The sequence below is a fragment of the Notolepis coatsorum genome, assembly GCF_963971535.1.
Source record: "Notolepis coatsorum genome assembly, chromosome: 5".
Taxonomy (NCBI): Eukaryota; Metazoa; Chordata; class Actinopteri; order Aulopiformes; family Paralepididae; genus Notolepis; species Notolepis coatsorum.
In genome coordinates, this window is record NC_140169.1 from 56,044,629 (window position 1) to 56,064,549 (window position 19,921).

Genomic DNA, 19,921 nt, shown 5'->3' on the forward strand with positions numbered 1-19,921 from the left:
AAGCCATGTTTCTTCAACCAGTGTACCATTGAGTTCATCTGACCAGTCCAGGCTCTCCAGTTCAAGGTTAAAGGCCTCGCTAGAGTAGGTGTGGTAGTGAAAGGGTTAACCTTCTGTAGTGTGGTAGCGAAAGGGTTAACCTTCTGTAGTGTGGTTGTGAAAGGTTAACCTTCTGTAGTGTGGTAGTGAAAGGGTTAACCTGATGTAGTGTGGTTGTGAAAGGGTTAACCTTCTGTAGTGTGGTTGTGAAAGGGTTAACCTTCTGTAGTGTGGTAGTGAAAGGGTTAACCTGCTGTAGTGTGGTTGTGAAAGGGTTAACCTTCTGTAGTGTGGTTGTGAAAGGGTTAACCTTCTGTAGTGTGGTTGTGAAAGGGTTAAATTGACCATAATCATGTATTTAGTGTGAGGGGGGAATAATGATGATGAGTCTGTTCAAACTGCTGCGGTCAGGCAAGCGCTTCCTCCCCCAGGCCATCAGAACACTCAACAGTCGACACTGATCTCTCCAGACACAGGTAGCTGTGCCATGCTCCTCCTCCTGGACCTCTCTGCCGCGTTCGACACGGTCGACCACTCCACCCTGGTCGATCGTCTCGAACACAGGCTAGGTATTGGGGGGTCTGCCCTAAACTGGTTCGCATCCTACTTGAGCGGCCGCTCCTTTTCGGTCAGTTTGGGTGGACACTCCTCCCCCACAGCTAGTCCACTGTATGGGGTCCCCCAAAGTTCCATCCTGGCCCCCATACTCTTCTCCATCTACATGCTCCCCCTGGCCGAAATCATCCAGAAATACAACATTTCATATCACTTTTATGCCGATGACTCCCAAATCTACCGTCCCCTCAACCCCTCTGACACAGCTAACCTAGACTCTCTTAAAAACTGTCTTAGGGACATAAAAAGCTGGATGGCCCTCAACTTCCTACAGCTAAATGAAAATAAAACAGAGATCATTTTGTTTGGCCCCCCCTCTTCCACCAAAACACTCTCCAACAGCCTAGGACAACTCTCCACCCACCTCAAACCCCACGTCAAGAGCCTGGGTGTAATCGTTGACCCAGAGCTCAAATTCGACCGGCAGGTAAATGCCGTAGTCAAGTCATGCTTCTTCCAACTCCGCAACATCAGTAAAATAAAAACAATCCTTTCACCCGTCGACCTGGAAACAGTAGTCAATGCATTCATCACATCACACCTTGACTACTGCAATGCCCTCTACACCGGCATCAGTCAGGCAGCCATGTCCCGCCTCAAAATGGTCCAGCACTCTGCAGCTAGGTTCCTTATTGGCACCAGAAAGAGAGAGCACATCACACCAGTCCTAGCCTCCCTACACTGGCTCCCAGTCCCACTTAGAATAGATTTCAAAATCCTCCTCCTCACCTTCAAGGCACTATCGGGTGCAGCACCCCTATACATCACCGAGCTCATCACCTCCTACGCAGCACTCAGGTCACTAAAATCCTCCAACCAGGCTCGGCTGGTCCCCCCCCCCCCCCACACCAGACAAAAAAGAGAGGTGATCGCTCCTTCAAGGCCGTAGCCCCCAAACTATGGAACCAGCTTCCCCTGGAGATTCGATCTGCCCCTACGCTGGAGACATTTAAGGCCCGTTTAAAAACCCACTTTTATTCCCTAGCCTTCGATTAATCCTGATTCTCCCACACCCTAACCCACACACTCCCATGCAATTTTATCCTGCCCCCTCCCTCTTGTATCTCTTCTTGTGCTCCTCTGTCCCTGGTGTGCTATACTGTACTTTGTGCTCCCCTATCCGTTTGTCCTATTTTTTTAATGTACTGTCCTGTCCTGTTGTGCCTTTTTGTATTTGTGTATTTTATAGGACATTGATTTTATGCTTTGACTGTACTGTACAGCACTTTGGTTGGCTCTCGAGCTTTTAAATGTGCTCTATAAATAAATTACTTGACTTGACTTGACACAAGCACACACACACACTCACACACACACTACACACCCTCACTTACACACTCTCACACACCCTACATACATAATACACACATACACACACACACACACACTACACTTCCTCACTTACACTCTCTCACACACCCTACACACACACACACATAACACTTTATTTTTAAATTTTTTTTACTCTACACTTATCCTAGGCAACTTGATTTGATTCGTTTTATTATTCTAATTCGTGCCCTGTTCTGTCTAAATGTTTAAATGTTTAAATGTTGAGCGATTTGCAGTGTCAAATTTCCCACGGGATAATACAAGTATTTCTATTCTATTCTATTCTATTCTACTCACACACCCGCATACATAATAATACACTACAAAAAGGTAACTTAAAAAATGTATACATTTTTGCAATATTCTGAATCCACTGTATATTTGCATAGTATTACTTCTTACTTCTTACGCTCAGTACTGTATTTTATTCGTATGACTTTTTTTATCATGTCTATTTTTTATTTTATTATTTGTATTTTTGCACAATCTAGGCGGGCATGGCCACCTACAGTTCACTACATGTCTTATGTATGTATGTGACAAATATGTCTAGGTTTATTTTGTCAGGAGGCTTCCGGCTTACTAAGTGGGTGAGCAACAGCCGAGCCGTGCTGTCCGCTATCCCGGCGGAGGAAAGGGCCGACCCTCTGAGGGAGTTAGATCTGGATCTGGACCGGCTCCCGGTCGAGCGAGCTTTGGGAGTCCGGTGGTGTACGGAGACTGTGACAACTTCAAGTTCAAGATTGTCCTACAAGAAAGACCACCCACCCGAAGAGGCATCCTCTCTATAGTTGGCTCAATCTACGATCCGCTGGGCCTCCTGGCTCCAGTGGTCTTGACTGCGAAGAGGATCCTCCATGAGCTCTGCAGATTAAAGCTAGGATGGGATGACGACATCCCCGAGCACCTCGCTCTACAATGGTCCAGCTGGATGGAGGACCTTCGTCTATTGGAGGATTGCCTCGGAGTGCCTCGGAGTTTCAAGCCCAGGGGCTTCGGCGAAGCAACACGCAACCAGCTGCATCACTTCGCAGATGCTAGCCAAGAAGGTTACGGAACGGTGAGCTATCTGCTACAGAAGCGGGATGACAGCCGGCTTCATGTTTCCTTCGTCATGGCAAAGGCGAGAGTGGCACCGCTCAAGCCCCTCACTATCCCGCGCATGGAACTAGCAGCCGCTACCTTGGCAGCGCGCATGGACAGGACCTTGAGATCCGAGCTGGAGCTCCCCCTACACAAATCTATGTTCTGTCCACTGCACCTTCGCAGCGAATCGAGTGGATTGATTGATTGATTAAAACTTTATTAACAGATTGCAGAATGGGTACAATACAGTACAGCTCAATACACACAATTGTTAAGGGGATGCAGACCAGAGAAAGACTTTCGTCTTGTTTACATCAGGGTCCCCCATTTTCAATTCATCAGGACATATATGACATACATGACATACAGATAGTCAGTACTGCTACATCTATACATTTATGACATACCAGATTTGCAAATACAGTACTGTTTGTGATACAGAAGGAGTCAAGAAAAGGGAGTATATACATTTGACGTAGAAACTGTACATTGGAGGAGGTTGGGTGGGGGGGGGTTGGGTACATTGGGATATTGACAACCATACTGGGTAATTTACATTGGAGGTGGGGGGGGGGGGGGGGCACACTGTATAAACAAGTAAAACTGTACATTGAGGGGGGGGGGAACAAACAAAATTGTACATTGGACTATTGACAAAACCATACTAGGTAAATGACTGTACATTGGAGGGGGTTGGGTTAGGATATTTACAGGGGCCAGTGTTGAATTGCAGTCTCCCGTAGGTGTCCCTTGAGAGAGGTTTTGAAAGTGGGTAGTGATCCACATTCCTTTACAGCTTTGGGTAGGGCGTTCCACATTGATGTGGCATAATTGCGAAACGTGTTTAGTCCCTTATTTGAGCCGAATCTGGGTTTAACATGATTTGTGGAGCTCCCTCTGGTGTTGTGATCGTGGTATTCACTGACCTTTGGGAAGTATTTTGACATGTACATGGGTACCTTGGTCGTGTAGTGTATCTTGTAGACCAGGCCCATTGCAAGTTGCTGTACTCTGTCGTCTACTCTAAGCCATCCTAGGTTGTCAAAGTGGGCAGGGGTGAGGTGGGTTCTAGGAGTAAGGTCAAGCAGTAGTCTGGCCAGTTTGTTTTGAGATGTTTGTAATTTTGTTTTTAGCGCCTTTGAGGTGCTTTGGTACCATGAGGTGCAAGCATAGTCGTAGTACCCCTGAATGAGTGCTCCTGCCAGAGTCTTCAGGGTATTCTTGTTTACCAGAGAGGAGATCCGGTACAAGAATCGAGTTCGTTGGTTGACTTTTTTTATTACATTGGATGCCATTTTGTCACAGGAGAGATTAGCCTCTAGGATGGAACCCAGGTAGGTAATTTCATCTTTCCTTGTGACAATATTGTCACCCACTGTAACTGAGAAGCCGTCGGTCTTGCTGAGTTTGTTATTTGAACCGAAGAGAATGGACTCTGTTTTGCCCATGTGTAATTTGTTATCAGCGAGCCATATGCAGATTCTGCCTAGTTCCGAGCTGAGGGTTTTTTCAACCTGTAACTTGTTCTTGTCAGAGACCAGCAGGGCTGAGTCGTCCGCAAACAGGAACAAGTTGCAGTCACAAGCTGACGACATGTCATTTGCATAAATTAGGAACAGTAGCGGTCCTAGTATGCTTCCTTGTGGAACACCACAGCTCACTGTGAGGGGGGGGATAGGGTACCGTTTACCTCCACCATCTGTTCCCTCCCCTCAAGGTAGGATTGCATCCAGCTCACTGATAGACTATCAAAACCAATTGCTTTTAGCTTGTCAATCAGAATGGAGTGATTGACCGTGTCAAAGGCCTTTTGTAGGTCCAGCATGACCATGCCGCAGTATTTGCCTGCGTCCACCTCTTGTTTGATGTGGTCATTCAAATAGAGAAGGCATGTGTCAGTGGAGTGGGATGTTCTGAAGCCAGATTGGAATTCGTAGATTCGATTTTTTTCCGCTAGGTACTTTTCGACCTGTTCGTAGACTATTTTTTCCATGACTTTCGAGATGGAGGTGAGAATAGAAACAGGGCGGTAGTTGCCTGGGTCTAATTTGCTGCCCTTTTTGTGCAGAGGGGTCACCCTCGCAATTTTGAAGTCCTTGGGGACGTGTCCCTGTTTTATGGAGAGGTTTATTATGTGTGTGATGATTGGGATGATGGCGGCTGCTGAGTCTCTGAGGAATTTGGAGGGGATGTTGTGACGAGACCATCTTGAAGCTGTCAGAAGTAGGACAGTGGCGGTATGTAAATACTGAAACCAATCCTGCTGAGAACGCGTCGAGAGGACTCAATGTGGAATCATTCCTGCGCAAGTTTTTAGTAGTTAGTAATTGTTTCTAGATTAGAAGGACAATTAGGGGCCGGTGTAAGAGCCAAAGCTATATGTGTTTAGGTTATTGTATTATATGAATGTTTAATATTGATGGGATTTAGAGAGAGTCATTGAACTCGTATTTGTCATAATAGAGCATTAGTAGCTATCAACCCTCCCTAGACCGACCAGTGGGGGGCACATGCGAGCAACGACCAGGAAGGGGAGGGGGAAATTGGCATGACGACTAAATTGGGATGGGAGAAAAACACAGACAAACAGGAGGTGAAAAAGTGGATTAAAAAAAAATAAAGTTAGATTAGGTTTATTCTGAGTTATCAAAGTAAAAATGGGTTTATTTTGAGTTATGAAAGTTAAAATAGGTTTATTTTGAGTTATGAAAGTTAGAATACGGTAGGTTTCTTTTTTGTTACGAAAGTTAAATTCGGTTTATTTTGAGTTATCATCATTTATTTATTCGTACATGGAATTACCACAGTCCAAAAGTACATATTCATATAATTCACCAAATACCATGGCCGAAAGGAACAGGAAGAAGAAAAAATCGTATATATACCTGCCCCTACACACACAACACACCGATAGACATATTGTGTAAAACCAAACAGAATATACCCATTTTGCAAAAAAAATTAAACATCAACACAACCAAATTAAATCAACATAAATAAACCCATTTAGTCTATCTATCAGCCAAACTACATATTTAGGTTCATTCATTTACACACACACACACACACACACACACACACACACACACACACACACACACACACACACACACACACACACACACACACACACACACACACACACACACACACACACACACACACACACACACACACACACACACACACACACACACACACACACACACACACACACACACACACACACACACACACACACACACACACACTTATATAATGTATTATACTTCTATATACTATCTAATTTCTATTTTATTATAATATAACTAAATCATACTATTTATTCTACACCATATTGGTACAGTATTATACAATATTTTAATATATTATTATTCTATGTTACGCTGCTATATACTATATTACTATACTCATACTGGCCTACACTACAACTCTATGCTACGTCATCCTGACACGCTAAACTTCAATATTATACTAAACTGTGCTATACTGTCTATGTATCTTTTCTTTGCATAACCTTTTGAAGTGAAATATATTAGTGGAACTCTTTTCATCATTCTGCAAAGAGTTCCATAGTTTGATACCTATAACTGAGGTGCACCTTTGTTTTAAGGTTGTTTGTGCAAATTGGTGTTTAAAATTTAATTTCCTTCTGCTGTCATCTGGACAGGGAACGAACAACGTCTGTATATTTGCTGGTAATACTCTGCATTTTGCTCTAAACAAAACTAATAAAGTCTGTATTTCAGCTAACTCTTTAAGTTTCAATAGTCTGGATTTAATAAATAATTCGTTGGTATGTTCTCTTGAATCTACATTGTGAACTATTCTTACTGCTCTCTTCTGTAATATAAATAATGGCTTTATGTTGCTTTCATACGTGTTACCCCACACTTCCACACAGTAACTCAAATATGGTAGGATGAGTGAACAATATAATATTTGCATAGAATTATAATCAAGCACATTCTTTGCCTTGTTCAAAACAAAAACACTCTTGGCTACCTTATTTTTTATGTACATTATATGTGGCTTCCATGTCAATTTCTCATCCAACATAACACCCAACATTTTTAACTCAGATACTCTTTCAATATTAACTCCGTCAATACATAATGCCACATTGTCCTCCTTCTTTCGATTAGTAAATATCATAAATTTCGTTTTTTCCAAATTTAGGGATAGCTTATTGTTATCAAACCATATCTTAAGTTTACACATTTCATTTACAATGTCATCTGCTAATTTTTTAAGGTATTTTCCTGAACTGAAGAAATTTGTCTCGTCAGCAAATAAAACAAATTGCAATATGTTTGACACTTCACATATATCATTAATATATAAAATAAAAAGTTTGGGCCCCAGGACCGAACCTTGAGGGACACCACATTCAATATTCATACATTCAGATGTGTAACCAGAGAGTTGTACATGTTGTTGTCTATTTTCAAGATAGCTACTTAACCAGTTCATCGCCACCCCTCTCACACTGTATGTTTGTAATTTAGAAATTAAAATGTGATGATCTTTCGTATCAAATGCTTTTTTTAAGTCAATAAACACCCCTATTATGTAATTCCTCTCATCTACTGCTGTGGTTATTTCTTCATATATATTCATTAAGGCTAAGGCTGTTGATCGATTTGCCCTGAATCCATACTGACTCTCACTCAGCAGGTTATTCTTTTCAATAAAACTATCTAATTTATGAGCAAACACTTTTTCAAGAATCTTGGAAAATTGTGAAAGCAAAGACACTGGTCTGTACTAATCGTGGTCTTGGTGTTTTTTTTTTCCTTGCTTGGGAGAAGGTGACAAGCCGAGATGTGCTGGCTCTCTAAGGGAATGTTCTTACTTCTCATGTATTGAACCACTTGCTGCTCTACTGTATACAGTTCCTCAGGTGGTGCATCCTCACCTTGTCGGTCACCGGCTGTTGCTCTGGCATAGCTGCGATGTTTGATTTCCAGCCCAGTGATGATAAGGTCATCATCAGCACGAGAGTACTGCTCCAAGTCGTCAATCCTTTGTTCCATCAGTTCGATCGTCTGGTCCCTTTGGTTGATTGTGGTTTTCAACTCACGAACCTCCTGTTGTTTTTGTTTTACCACTTTGCTGATCTCCTCAGACATAAAATGTAGTGATTTTTTTAATTCTTCAAATTCCTCTGCCAGTTTTTTGGTCGTCATAGTCATCTTTGCTCCAGCCGGTCACAAGTAGACAAAGAAAAAAGGCTTAATGAGATGCTACTATGTTTCAAACCACCATGTGCTGCTCCCAGGCCTTTAACAATGTCCTTGTTCAAAATACACCAACTTGCAAACGATTCTCGAACGTTTGTGGAGATGTCATAATAGGGTTTCTAGACATAAAACAGTCCGGAACGTTTGGGGTGATGTCATAGTAGAACTTTCTAGAACGTACAACATTCTAGAACCACAGGATGACGTCATGATAGAAAGTTATGGAACCTTTGTGATGTCACCGTATGATGAAAAGAAGTGGCTGGCTGACTCCGCATGTATCGGAGGGGACATGTGATAGTATCTATCAACCCTCCCTAGACCGACCAGTGGGGGGAACATGCGAGCAACGACCAGGAAGGGGAGGGGGGAATTGGCATGACGACTAAATTGGGATGGGAGAAAAACACAGACAAACAGGAGGTGAAAAAGTGGATTAAAAAAAAAGATAGTTAGATTAGGTTTATTCTGAGTTATCATGGTAAAAATGGGTTTATTTTGAGTTATGAAAGTTAAAATAGGTTTATTTTGAGTTATGAAAGTTAGAATACGGTAGGTTTCTTTTTTGTTACGAAAGTTAGATTCGGTTTATTTTGAGTTATGAAAGTTCAAATTGGTTATTTTGAGTCACGAAAGTTAAAAATAGGTTTATTTCGAGTTATGAAAGTTAGATTAGGTTCGTTTACCTCTTGTTTATAGTGCTATTCCTTGTGTCAAGAATTAAAAACGACTAGAGAACGTTCCTATAGTTCTTCCTCTGAGTGACGGGGGCCTCCCCATTTGTTTGCGTTTGGACGGCAGGTTGGGCCTTTAACACAGAATCAAGTCCAGTTCCTTCCTGAAGCGAGGCTGGACTAGAAGGGGACTGGTGTAACTAAAGACTCCTACCACACTTGGTCATGCCCACTTGGTAACACTTGTGCAGGCGGCAGGACTGGTAACTAAAGACTCCTACTACACTTGGTCATGCCCACTTGGTAACACTTGCGCAGGCGGCAGGACTGGTAACTAAAGACTCCTACCACACTTGGTCATGCCCACTTGGTAACACTTGTGCAGGCGGCAGGACTGGTAACTAAAGACTCCTACCACACTTGGTCATGCCCACTTGGTAACACTTGTGCAGGCGGCAGGACTGGCAACTCTTGCGCCGGTTCTTGTCGATGGTGCATTGGTTGGTCGCCGGGCAGATGTAGTCGTTGTGTCCTGATTGGTGGAGAGAAAAGATACCACACGTCACAGAGAAGGTTAACCCTTTCACTACCACACTACAGCAGGTTAACCCTTTCACTACCACACTACAGCAGGTTAACCCTTTCACTACCACACTACAGCAGGTTAACCCTTTCACTACCACACTACAGAAGGTTAACCCTTTCACTACCACACTACAGCAGGTTCTGTTTCACACCTAGCTCACGCTCAGCGTTCATTGCATATATCTCGCTTCAGCATATATACACTGAATAATTTCACAAATGTACCTTTAAATGCCAGCATTCATCTGGCCACACCCCCATCCGCTTACCTATATAAGCAGGGGTGGTGCCACACACTCATCTCCTTCTCAAATTTCATCACAAGCAACGTGTTGCTCATATGCCCACTTGACGTGGAGAAAAATATTGTTTACAAGGAGAGGAAGAACAAGGAGATACGTTGACATCATATCTTTATTTTCTCTCTCACTATTTTCGAGAAAATGCGGCAATGTTGTCTTCGTCACTGGAGTGTCTGGAAGATGGTGATCATTCTAAAAACCCTCCACCGGTTTTCGTATTGGGAGCACGCCGCTGCATGCTTCTCAACTGCAGTTCCTTGCTGTGTTGTTGGGGTGAAACCTTTCAGGCCACAGCTGAACTGTAAGACGCGCCGCTGTTGTGAGGAGCGGTGGGTTTCAGGTTGGGTGAGTACTGTCGCTGGCAGGCTTCACTTGTCTGTTAGTGCTATGGGGGCTACTTGACAATGTTTATGAAAACCGGCCCCAGGCTAGGGTCCTTTGTTCAGCCACCTAGGCGACAGAAGACCTTGGTCTGAAGACCATTGTAGTTTTAACTAGTGGGCCGCGACCATTAACACTGGTGATCCCTGTGTTTTCTGGACGAGTGGGTATCTCCCTGTCACCGTGTAGCCCCTTCTTTCATATCCAAATGAGAGTATTCCTTCACGAGGAGATATGTGCATGGATGTTCGATAGCGGAAGATCCATGTTCAAGTCAGCTACACAGGCCAGTTTGGTATTGTGCTGATTCCGTCGGGTGTTGGTAAAATCACTGTTGTAAAGCTGTGTTGACATCTTGTTTCTCTTTTCTCTTAAAAAGTGAGGAGGGTTTCAGAACGACGGCCTGTCTGGGTGAGTGTTATATCATTGTGTACAAATTCAGGTGATAGCTGCTTAGCTTACGGTTAGCCAGTCCTACTGTTAGCCAGTCAGCTGTTAGCTGCGGCGCTAGCTGTTGTGATCACTAGGAAACGTTAGCTTGCTGCTATTGGACAGGGCCAGCGCGAGGTAGCTTCGGTTACTCGCGCGCCGCCGTGAGCTCCCCTCTGGTCGCGTGCGCCGTTCGCTCGGCGTCTCGCGAGCAGGGGTAATAGCGACCGACGGTTGGAGCGGCCGTTAGCTTAATGCTACTCTGTTGAACGTGCTTTGATTATAACATGTTTTACACTCTTGACTACGACGGCATCTTTGACAGGGGATGTTCGTCGACCCTGCCCTGAGCCAGGACGGCAAGGTTTGCGTCAACAAAGGGACCGTTGCGACGGGTAGAGCGGCGACGCTGCCCGGATCGAACAACACAGGACGGCTGTGTTTCTACGGTGTCTTGTGACTGCACTTCGCTGATCTACGTTCCGGGTAGGACAAGGTTTGACCAGACCTTATAACACGTCTTCTGGTTTTACTTTTCTAAATGTTTTGTGAATAACGATGTTTTCCCAAAACGTGTGTTGCTGCAATGCATTTAGAATACGACGCGAGTTATGTGTGAACTGTCTTTGTCACTGGCAGTTAGCTTCTCCGTGCAAATCGGGTTGTTACAGATGTGAAAATGATCTGTTTGTTGTGTGAGAAACATCATGTGTGTTTATATGTACCGTGTACTCACAACTAAGGTAACTAACCTATGAAGCTATGCTTAGTGACAAGTGAGTAAAAGAATGTTCTTTTCTCAGCCTGTGATGACAATGAACAGTGTGTTCACATATTAACAGGTTTTCCTGTTTTAACTGGCCGTATTAAGGGTAAAATAAGAGGATTGTGTTTCCCCCCGGTTCCCTGGGGACTTTTTCATCCTCCTATCAGACATGTTGTTGCACTATATTGTGTCTTTTGTGTGGTAGGGATGCGATGTAACCCTTAGCTTGATTGCTGAGGTTGTGCTAAAACAGCTGGAGAAACTTTATTTTTCTAAAAGAAAAGATTGTTTGGTCGCTGTCGTGTGTGCTTAGCAAGGCCTGTGGCCGATACTAATCGAGAATTATGTATTCTCTCATTATGAAAAACGGCGTTCCTCTGTAGAGTGTTTTTGCCATTTTTTGTAGGTGATGATGGGTTGTGTGTGTCATGTGACCTACGACTGGGTTGGACTGGCCACAGAAGCACATGTGTATGTTGGACCGGGGCTCTTAGAGCCCTCTCTATTCTGTGTTTTTTCCTTAGTAAAAATCAGATGGCAGGTTAGCTCATGCGCTGTGTGGAGCTGTCAAACGCTTCATAGAGCTGACTATGACTGTGTCATATTCTCTTTTTGTCATTACATCGTATCATGGGTGTGGGGTCATAAAGGGGTGAACTGGTAACCTTTCCTCTCCCCCTTGTTTCTGTCGGTCAGGGGTACACCCCCTGTCCTTCAAGGTTCCCGTCACGTTGCGGTTCGGCACGTTATGGGGGGGGGGGGGGGGGGGGAGTTTCCTGGTACCACGGCCTGGAATATTGGGCGTGTGCACCGCAGAAATTCCCCCGCCATAGAGTACGTCACCGTGCGCGTCTCTGTTGGTAGGGCTTCCGTGTGCTGTTCAGGTCCATGTGATGGATCTGTTTCAGGGGGGTGGTCAGGGCTCCTCCTCACCAAGCGCCTATTCAGGCCTTCTGTGAGTTCGGACTCCTCCTTCCATGTGAGGGAGCCTCCATCAGAGTACAGAGCCTTCCTCCTCAGATTGTCAAAGTGAGTGGACCCTCTAGAAGGTGTCCTATTCTATTGTATATGTATTCGATTCAATTTGATTATTGAGTGTGTATGGGTTCAGTGCCTCTTCCCCGGAGAGCCCTAAAACCAATTTTTTACATGGCTCAAGGTGCAATATATTCTTTTCAATCTGTACAGCTCGCGTGGGAAGTCTCTCTGGGGATCCCTGTCTCCTTCCTATGGGAGGGTGGTGGGATGTAAAAATGTGAAAAAAATTTACCCCCGGCTGTGTAGACTGGGATACATACTGTTGATGCTTCCTTCTTTTCTATTCAAAAAGTGTTGGAGTTAGGAAGTGTCACACCCCTCTTGTCGTTCCCCTGGGCGCCTTGGGGATTCAATGACAGGTCTAAATAGCCTGTTCATTGATGGGGGTGTGTCCCGACGCACGTATAGTGCTAGCTCGCTGTAAACAGGCGACTGACTGGCACGCCTTGGTTGCTTGTGGTTAAAACGGCGTTTTTATAAAGCAACTGAGATGGGGGTTTTTCCTCTTCCGACGACCACATCCCACGACCTGGGTTGGTTATCGACGGATTCTCGTTCATGTCTGGGGGATGATGACGGAATGGATCTGAACATATGTAGAAGGGTCTCACGCCCTTGGGGTGGGCCACCAGGCGCGGTTCGCCCGAACGTCTGGGTGGCGCCTTCTTTTCATGTTAAGATCGACACGCATATCTGCCCTTTCTCCTGGAGTAGGCATGTCGGCGTGGTTAGGGCACGGGACTGGTTCTGGTCACGCTGGTCCGGATCGGTTGAACCCGTTGTCCGCCGGGGATGCAGATCTGCTGTTCTGGTACCCTGAGGGACTTGGGCTTTTTTCAGGGGGAAAAATGCCAGGTCGGTCCGGGTGTCACAGGGTTAAGCGCTATGGAGACCCTGGTTGGGTACGTTTTTACTCAGCACTGTCGTAATGGCTTACGGCCAATGCCGACCTGTACACGCTCGATCTCGTCGGATCTCGGCCGCTACACAGGTTGGTCCTGGTTAGTACTTGGTTGGGAGACCGCCTGGGAATACCAAGTACGGTGTGCTTAGGGGCTGGTTCTCCATTCTTTTTCGCTCCTCTCTCACGCATGGCGAAGAGGGGCCTGTTGGGGTGGTCTTTGACCTCCTCTGGTGACCCTGTGCTTCCCGTATCGCCAGGCCCGGTCCGAGGTAATGTTTCGTCGACCCGTAGGCCTGGGTTAACCCTTTTTTGAAAACTGGAACACTTGTACTGCGGTATAGCCGGTGTGTACCCGCAGGTGTGTTTTGGAGTTTTTTCTTGAGGGGTTATAGGAACAACCACCGCATTGGGTAACGCCAAGGTGGTTGATTCCCTGGTGTGTTGGAGCAGTGTCAACTCTCGGGTTCACCGGTTGAGGGTGCCCCTGCACGTTCATGACGTCTGCCAATCGTGTCAGCCTTCTCTGCCTCAACCCCTCTGGGTGGGGGTTTTTAAATGGAGGCTTGGTCATGCAACACCGCCAGCTTCCGCTCCTTCCGCCGGGGCGGCTGTGTTCAGCTGTCCCCTCTGGCGCCTGTCTCGTCCGCAGTCTCCAGGCTCGGGTTAATAGCCTGTTGCCTGGTTTTTCCCCGGTGCGCTGCCTGCTTCCGTTGGTTAACCTTTTTTGTGTGCTTACGGCCATGCTGACTGCCTGTTGCAGGGTCAGTGTGCCAGGCGGTGTACTATTGGGGGGACAGGGCCCGCTCGGCTGAGGGGTTTTTGTCCGAATACGCTGGCGATGTGGGGGGCGGGGCACTACGTGCCCACCTGGTGGGGTCTTGATGCTGGCATCATGGACTTCTCCGGGCCCCCATTCCAGGGAGTCCAGTCCTTTTGGTGGGTCTGGGTCTTCCTTCGCGCTCCGCTGCTACGGCCTTGCCACGGGGTTGGGTTTGCCCTTGACCCCGTGATTCTGGGGGCAGTAACGAGGTTGTTTCCCTCCGTTCGTTCCCGGGTGGCATGCGGGTTGTGCGTGTGTGTAGTCGTGGGGTCAAGCCACGGTCTGCTCACCCTGTGCGTTGAGTTGCTTGAGTGCCTCTTCGCACGGTCGGGTCCGTCGCCCTCCCGTGAAGCCACCAATAGGGGGGGTGCCCTCCATTAGGGTGGGTCGGGGGGGCTCGGCCCTCCCTGGTCTGATGGTTGTGGGGGGCCTCAGCAGGGTACATTTGTCGAGCTTCTAGCTCCCGCTCAGCTCCTATTATGCAATGAACGCTGAGCGTGAGCTAGGTGTGAAACAGAACGTTAGGTTATGACTATAACCAAGTTCTGTTAACACTTAGTGAACGCTCAGCGTTTAGACGACGCTGCAGGCCCTTGATTTTTCATTCATTCATTGTGATGAAATTTGTTGGGAAGGAGATGAGTGTGTGGCACCACCCCTGCTTATATAGGTAAGCGGATGGGGGTGTGGCCAGATGAATGCTGGCATTTAAAGGTACATTTGTGAAATTATTCAGTGTATATATGCTGAAGCGAGATATATGCAATGAACGCTGAGCGTTCACTAAGTGTTAACAGAACTTGGTTATAGTCATAACCTAACGTTAACCCTTTCACTACCACACTACAGAAAGTTAATAATTATTATTAGTGAATAATATTAATAATCAAATAAAATACAAAATAATAATATCTGCAATCGCTGTACGCGCATGCATCCATACGTGCTGCATGCATTCACACACACACACACACACTGTAACCTACAGTTGACCGTGCAACATATTTGCGCGTGACACTCGCGCATGCATCTTATCAATGATACATATTTTATACATAACGATACATATTTTATCTATAACATAACTGTATTCAAATAGTGACAAAGGGGAAAAAAAGAAAAAAGGATATATATAAAAAAAATATACATAAATAAATGTGTATACGTTTTGTACATAAAACTATGAAACTTTTGTAACCTTTGCTAAATGAATTATGTTTCTTTTTTGTATTTTTTTGTGTGTAAATAATGTAATGTAAAAAGGGTAGGCAATTATAAGCCTCTGCTTCAGCCTACACCTTTTCGGTAATTCCATTGTTTCCGTATTTTTTTTATGTTCTACTACTATGCTTTGTAAAAGAAGACCGAAAATAAAATCATTCATTCATTCATCTTATCAATGCTACATCTCATCCATACGGCGATGGTGTTCCTCAGTGTTGAATGGAGCGGTGTGTGGATGTGACCTCCTCCTGACCTTGGATGCTCCTCTTGAAGAAGGCCTTGCAGCCCTCACACGACCAGACGCCGTAGTGGTAGCCCGAGGCGTAGTCCTGACACACGGCGCAGAAGTGGAGGTCCGCCTTCCCGCCCGACAACACCATGCCCTCCTGGGGGCTCTCCTGCAGGGACGGCCTCCGCACGGCCTTACTGCCAGACAGGGACCACACGTGTGTTTCTTACATGCCTTCACTTCACACCATGGGAGTTATTTGTTTATTATATACATATTGAGTTTGTTGTTAACAACCAAGATCTCAGTGAGGTATAGATGGTCCAATCTTTGGAATGCAGCTGATCCTATGCTGAGGAAATCTCCATCTCTGCTTATTTTTTAAAGTAAACTACAAAAGAAATGCTCATATCCAAAAGTAGTAGATAGATAAATAGGTCATACATGTAGGTATGCATTTGGTTATGTGGGTGGGTAGGGGTTTGTAGGCAGGTGGGTGGGGTTATGTATTATTATGTACGCAGTATGTATGTTTGTGTTAACACATATCTTTTGAATGTATTACTGGTATTTTTTTAATAATATGTATATTTTTTGTATGTTTTGATTTTACAAAACAGGGGAAGTTCTCGATAAGCCTCTAGGCTTCGAACTTCTCCTTCACAATATGGCGATTATTATGTATTTTTTTGTTTTGACTTTTGTTTAACTCTGTGTTAATATACAAATACAAATTACGCAACAGAAAAAGAAGGTCATTAAGGAAAGAACTTGTTGTGATTATTGTATAGTATAGTTAGTATTAGCAAGTATATAGCATAGGGACATAGAGTAAAACTGTATATTGTATAGTAGTGCACATAGGACCCAGTGCCTTTAATTCGTAGCTCAACATTGTATTGCTTTTATCTCAGCATTTATTACTATTTTATCATGTCTATTTTATGTCTACTTTATGGCCAACCGCATTTCACTGTATGCCCTGGTATGTATGTGATCAATAAACCTCTTGAATCTTGATCGAGCATGGTAGTTCTAACCAGGGTTTGATTCCCAATACTGAAAAATGTCATTCCATTGTAAGGCTTTGAGTGAACACATCAAAAAGCCTGCTTTTGTGGAACGACAGTAGATGTTTTGCTGTTTGAAATCACATCTAAACAAGTAAACATGTCATTCCCCACCAGTGATATGGAGTCCTTGGGTTAGTTAGTGAAGCAAGGTGAAGCAATAATAAATGTGCATCACTGCTGGGTCCCCCCCCCCCCCCCCCCCCCCACCCCGTTTATTTTAGGCCTATTCTTTATTGTCCAATTGTTGTGTTATGTGATCTGAAATAAATGCAATGCTATTTACACACAATAATCATTTATAATTGTATAATCTATTTTCTTCACGCCACGTGTTCAAAGGTCTCCACTCACACAGTTCGGAGAACGTGAGTCCAGAGCGAAAGTGAAAGTGAAAGTGAAAGCGGAAAGGTGTGGATGTGGACGTGGCGAGACCAGGGCTTCAGCCACAGAGACTCTCTGGACCAGTGAGAGGATCTTCAGTTCAGTTCAGTCAGTCATTTATTTTTTCGGGTTTTGGATAAATAACAATGGTCATTTCATAAATCGAATAAAGGGCAGGGAGAAGCATAGGCTTGTCGGGCCTACCCCTGAAGATAATTATTTTTTTACATTACATACATACATAGTACAAGCATATAGTACACCTACATGTTACAGGAAATTATCGGTATCGTGTTTAAACGACACAGAAAAATATAATTTACATTTATTTAACCTTTATTTACCCAGGCAAGCAAGTAAGAACAAATTCTTATCTTATTTATTGTCAAAAGTATGCATAATGTTGTGTTAATTCCATGACAAGAGATATGTATGTTAATTACCTGAAAATTATTCCGTTGTTTGGGGGGGAAACCCCGCATATATCGGTATCGGTTGATATCGGTATCGGAAATTAAGAGTTGGAACAATATCGGTATATCGGATATCGGTAAGAAAAAGCCTAATATCGAACATCCCTACTGAAAACTCTTTTCCACGTTTCGAGGCACGTTCAGACATCAGACCCAGCCCGGTCCACGCGGACGCTTTTTGAAAGAAACGTTTCTCTGCAATCGGGACCACGGGAGAGATCCTGTCAGCCTGCCGCATCAGCGACCCACGGAGAGATCCCTGCCAGACCTGCCATCAGGACCACGGAGATGATCCCTGCAGCCTGCCATCAGGACCACGGAGAGATCCCTGCAGCCTGCCATCAGGACCCTGGAGAGATCCCTGCAGCCTGCCATCAGGACCATGGAGAGATCCCTGCAGCCTGCCATCAGAGACCACGGAGAGATCCTGCTAGCCGGCCATCAGGACCACGGAGAGATCCCTGCAGCCTGCCATCAGTTCATTGGTGTGTGTTTTTACATGTAAAAACTGCCCTTCCAGACCGTAGAAGAGCCATCATTCAAGCCACGTAAAGAGGTACATGGTCTAGGATTCATTTCATGACGGTTACTGCGACCGTTTGACCGGCTTCACTGAGGAAAAGTACCACGGCGTGCATAGCTCTACTGACAACCCGGAGTGGGTTCTGGACAATGAGGGCTCATCATCTCTCGGATAATGACCCTCCTGCCTGATGAGCAGCGGCCTGATGGACATCCATCTCTCCTGAGTGCTCCCTGGGGGCCTGGCGAGGACGAGGCGAGACTAATGGGACCTTCACGAGGAGTCCAAGGGCCCTCGTCCTTGAACTTGTCCTTGTTGAAAGCAGAATGCACGTGTCTTGCCCCAGACGGCCTCGTAGGGCTGTCCCCGACTAAGGATTTGGATAGTCGACTTTGATTGGCCGACAGTTGACTGGTAGTCGACTACCCCCCTGAATGCAAATTTTATTTAAATGTTTTTTAAACATTCAATATGTTTTTCTCTCTAATCAATCCATTTGGGCTGTGGGGGTGCTTACTGTCTGAAGGAGTCGACTGAAGGCTTCTTGTCCTCTGAAAAGCATGCAATTGGTCCACTGATGGATACATCTTGATATTTGTCTAGTCTAGTGTGTTCATTAGATGGCTGGAATCCTCTTTGAGTGCCTTCAGTGTTTTCTTAGGCAGTTAGCCACGCTTCTAGGCCTCTTTGCTTTTGGAAAGAATGATAAAAAAATAAGAAATAAAAATTCATATTATAATATTTCTTTTTTGTGCATTCGACGTAAGAGGAGGCAGCTCGTCCGTGAGTGAGTGGGTTCAGCTGGAGAGCCTCTCTCGGGGCGTCGTTTTCACTGGACTGGTTACCAGTGGTGGAGAAAGAAACGTAAGTATTTGTACTCAAGTACAATTCTGTGGTACTTGTACTTTACTTGTTTTCAATTCAACACTGTACTTTTACTCCACTACATTTCAATGGGAATATTGTACTTTTTACATTTATCTAAAGTAGAGATGTTCGATATTGGCTTTTTTACAGATATCCGATATACCGATATTGTCCAACTCTTAATTTCCGATACCGATATCAACCGATACCGATATATGCAGGGTCCCCCCCCCCCCCCCCCCCCCAAAACTGAATAATTTCAGGTAATTAACATTTACATATCTCTTGTCGTGGAATTAACACAACATTATGCATACTTTTGACAATAAATAAAATAAGAATTTGTTCTTACTTGCTTGCCTGGGTAAATAAAGGTTAAATAAATGGAAAACCGATACCGATAATTTCCGTTATTACATTTGAATGCCAATATCGGTAGGCCGATAATATCGGACATCCCTAATCTAAAGCCACCCGTTACTAGTGACTTTGAAGAAAAAGATTTTGCATAGAAAACATGGCAAGAATGTATGAAGAGTATGTAGTTTCAAATATGAAGCCTGCCAACTTCAAGAGGACGTAATCAGAGCAGCATAACTGGACCATATACCACTTTAACACAACATTTAATCAGAGCAGCATAACTGGACCATATACCACTTTAACACAACATTTAATCAGAGCAGCATAACTGGACCACATGCCACTTTAACATAACCTTTAATCAGAGCAGCATAACTGGACCATATACCACTTTAACATAACCTTTAATCAGAGCAGCATAACTGGACTATATACCACTTTAACACAACATTTAATCAGAGCATCATAACTGGACCATATACCACTTTAACACAACCTTTAATCAGAGCAGCATAACTGGACCACATACCACTTTAACACAACCTTTAATCAGAGCAGCATAACTGGACCACAT

At 44.6% G+C, this 19,921-nt stretch overlaps 1 protein-coding gene across 1 annotated transcript in view; it reads right to left on the reverse strand.

Annotated features, from left to right (window-relative positions):
* esr2a (estrogen receptor 2a) overlaps positions 1-19,921 on the reverse strand; it is a gene marked incomplete at both ends in the record, with an annotated part of 110,295 nt that overhangs the window by 68,165 nt on the left and 22,209 nt on the right. Inside the window, 3 exon segments of the mRNA XM_084314111.1 lie at positions 9,405-9,521; positions 15,692-15,892; positions 18,297-18,358. Of these exon segments, the coding sequence (XP_084170237.1) occupies positions 9,405-9,521; positions 15,692-15,892; positions 18,297-18,358 (380 nt within the window).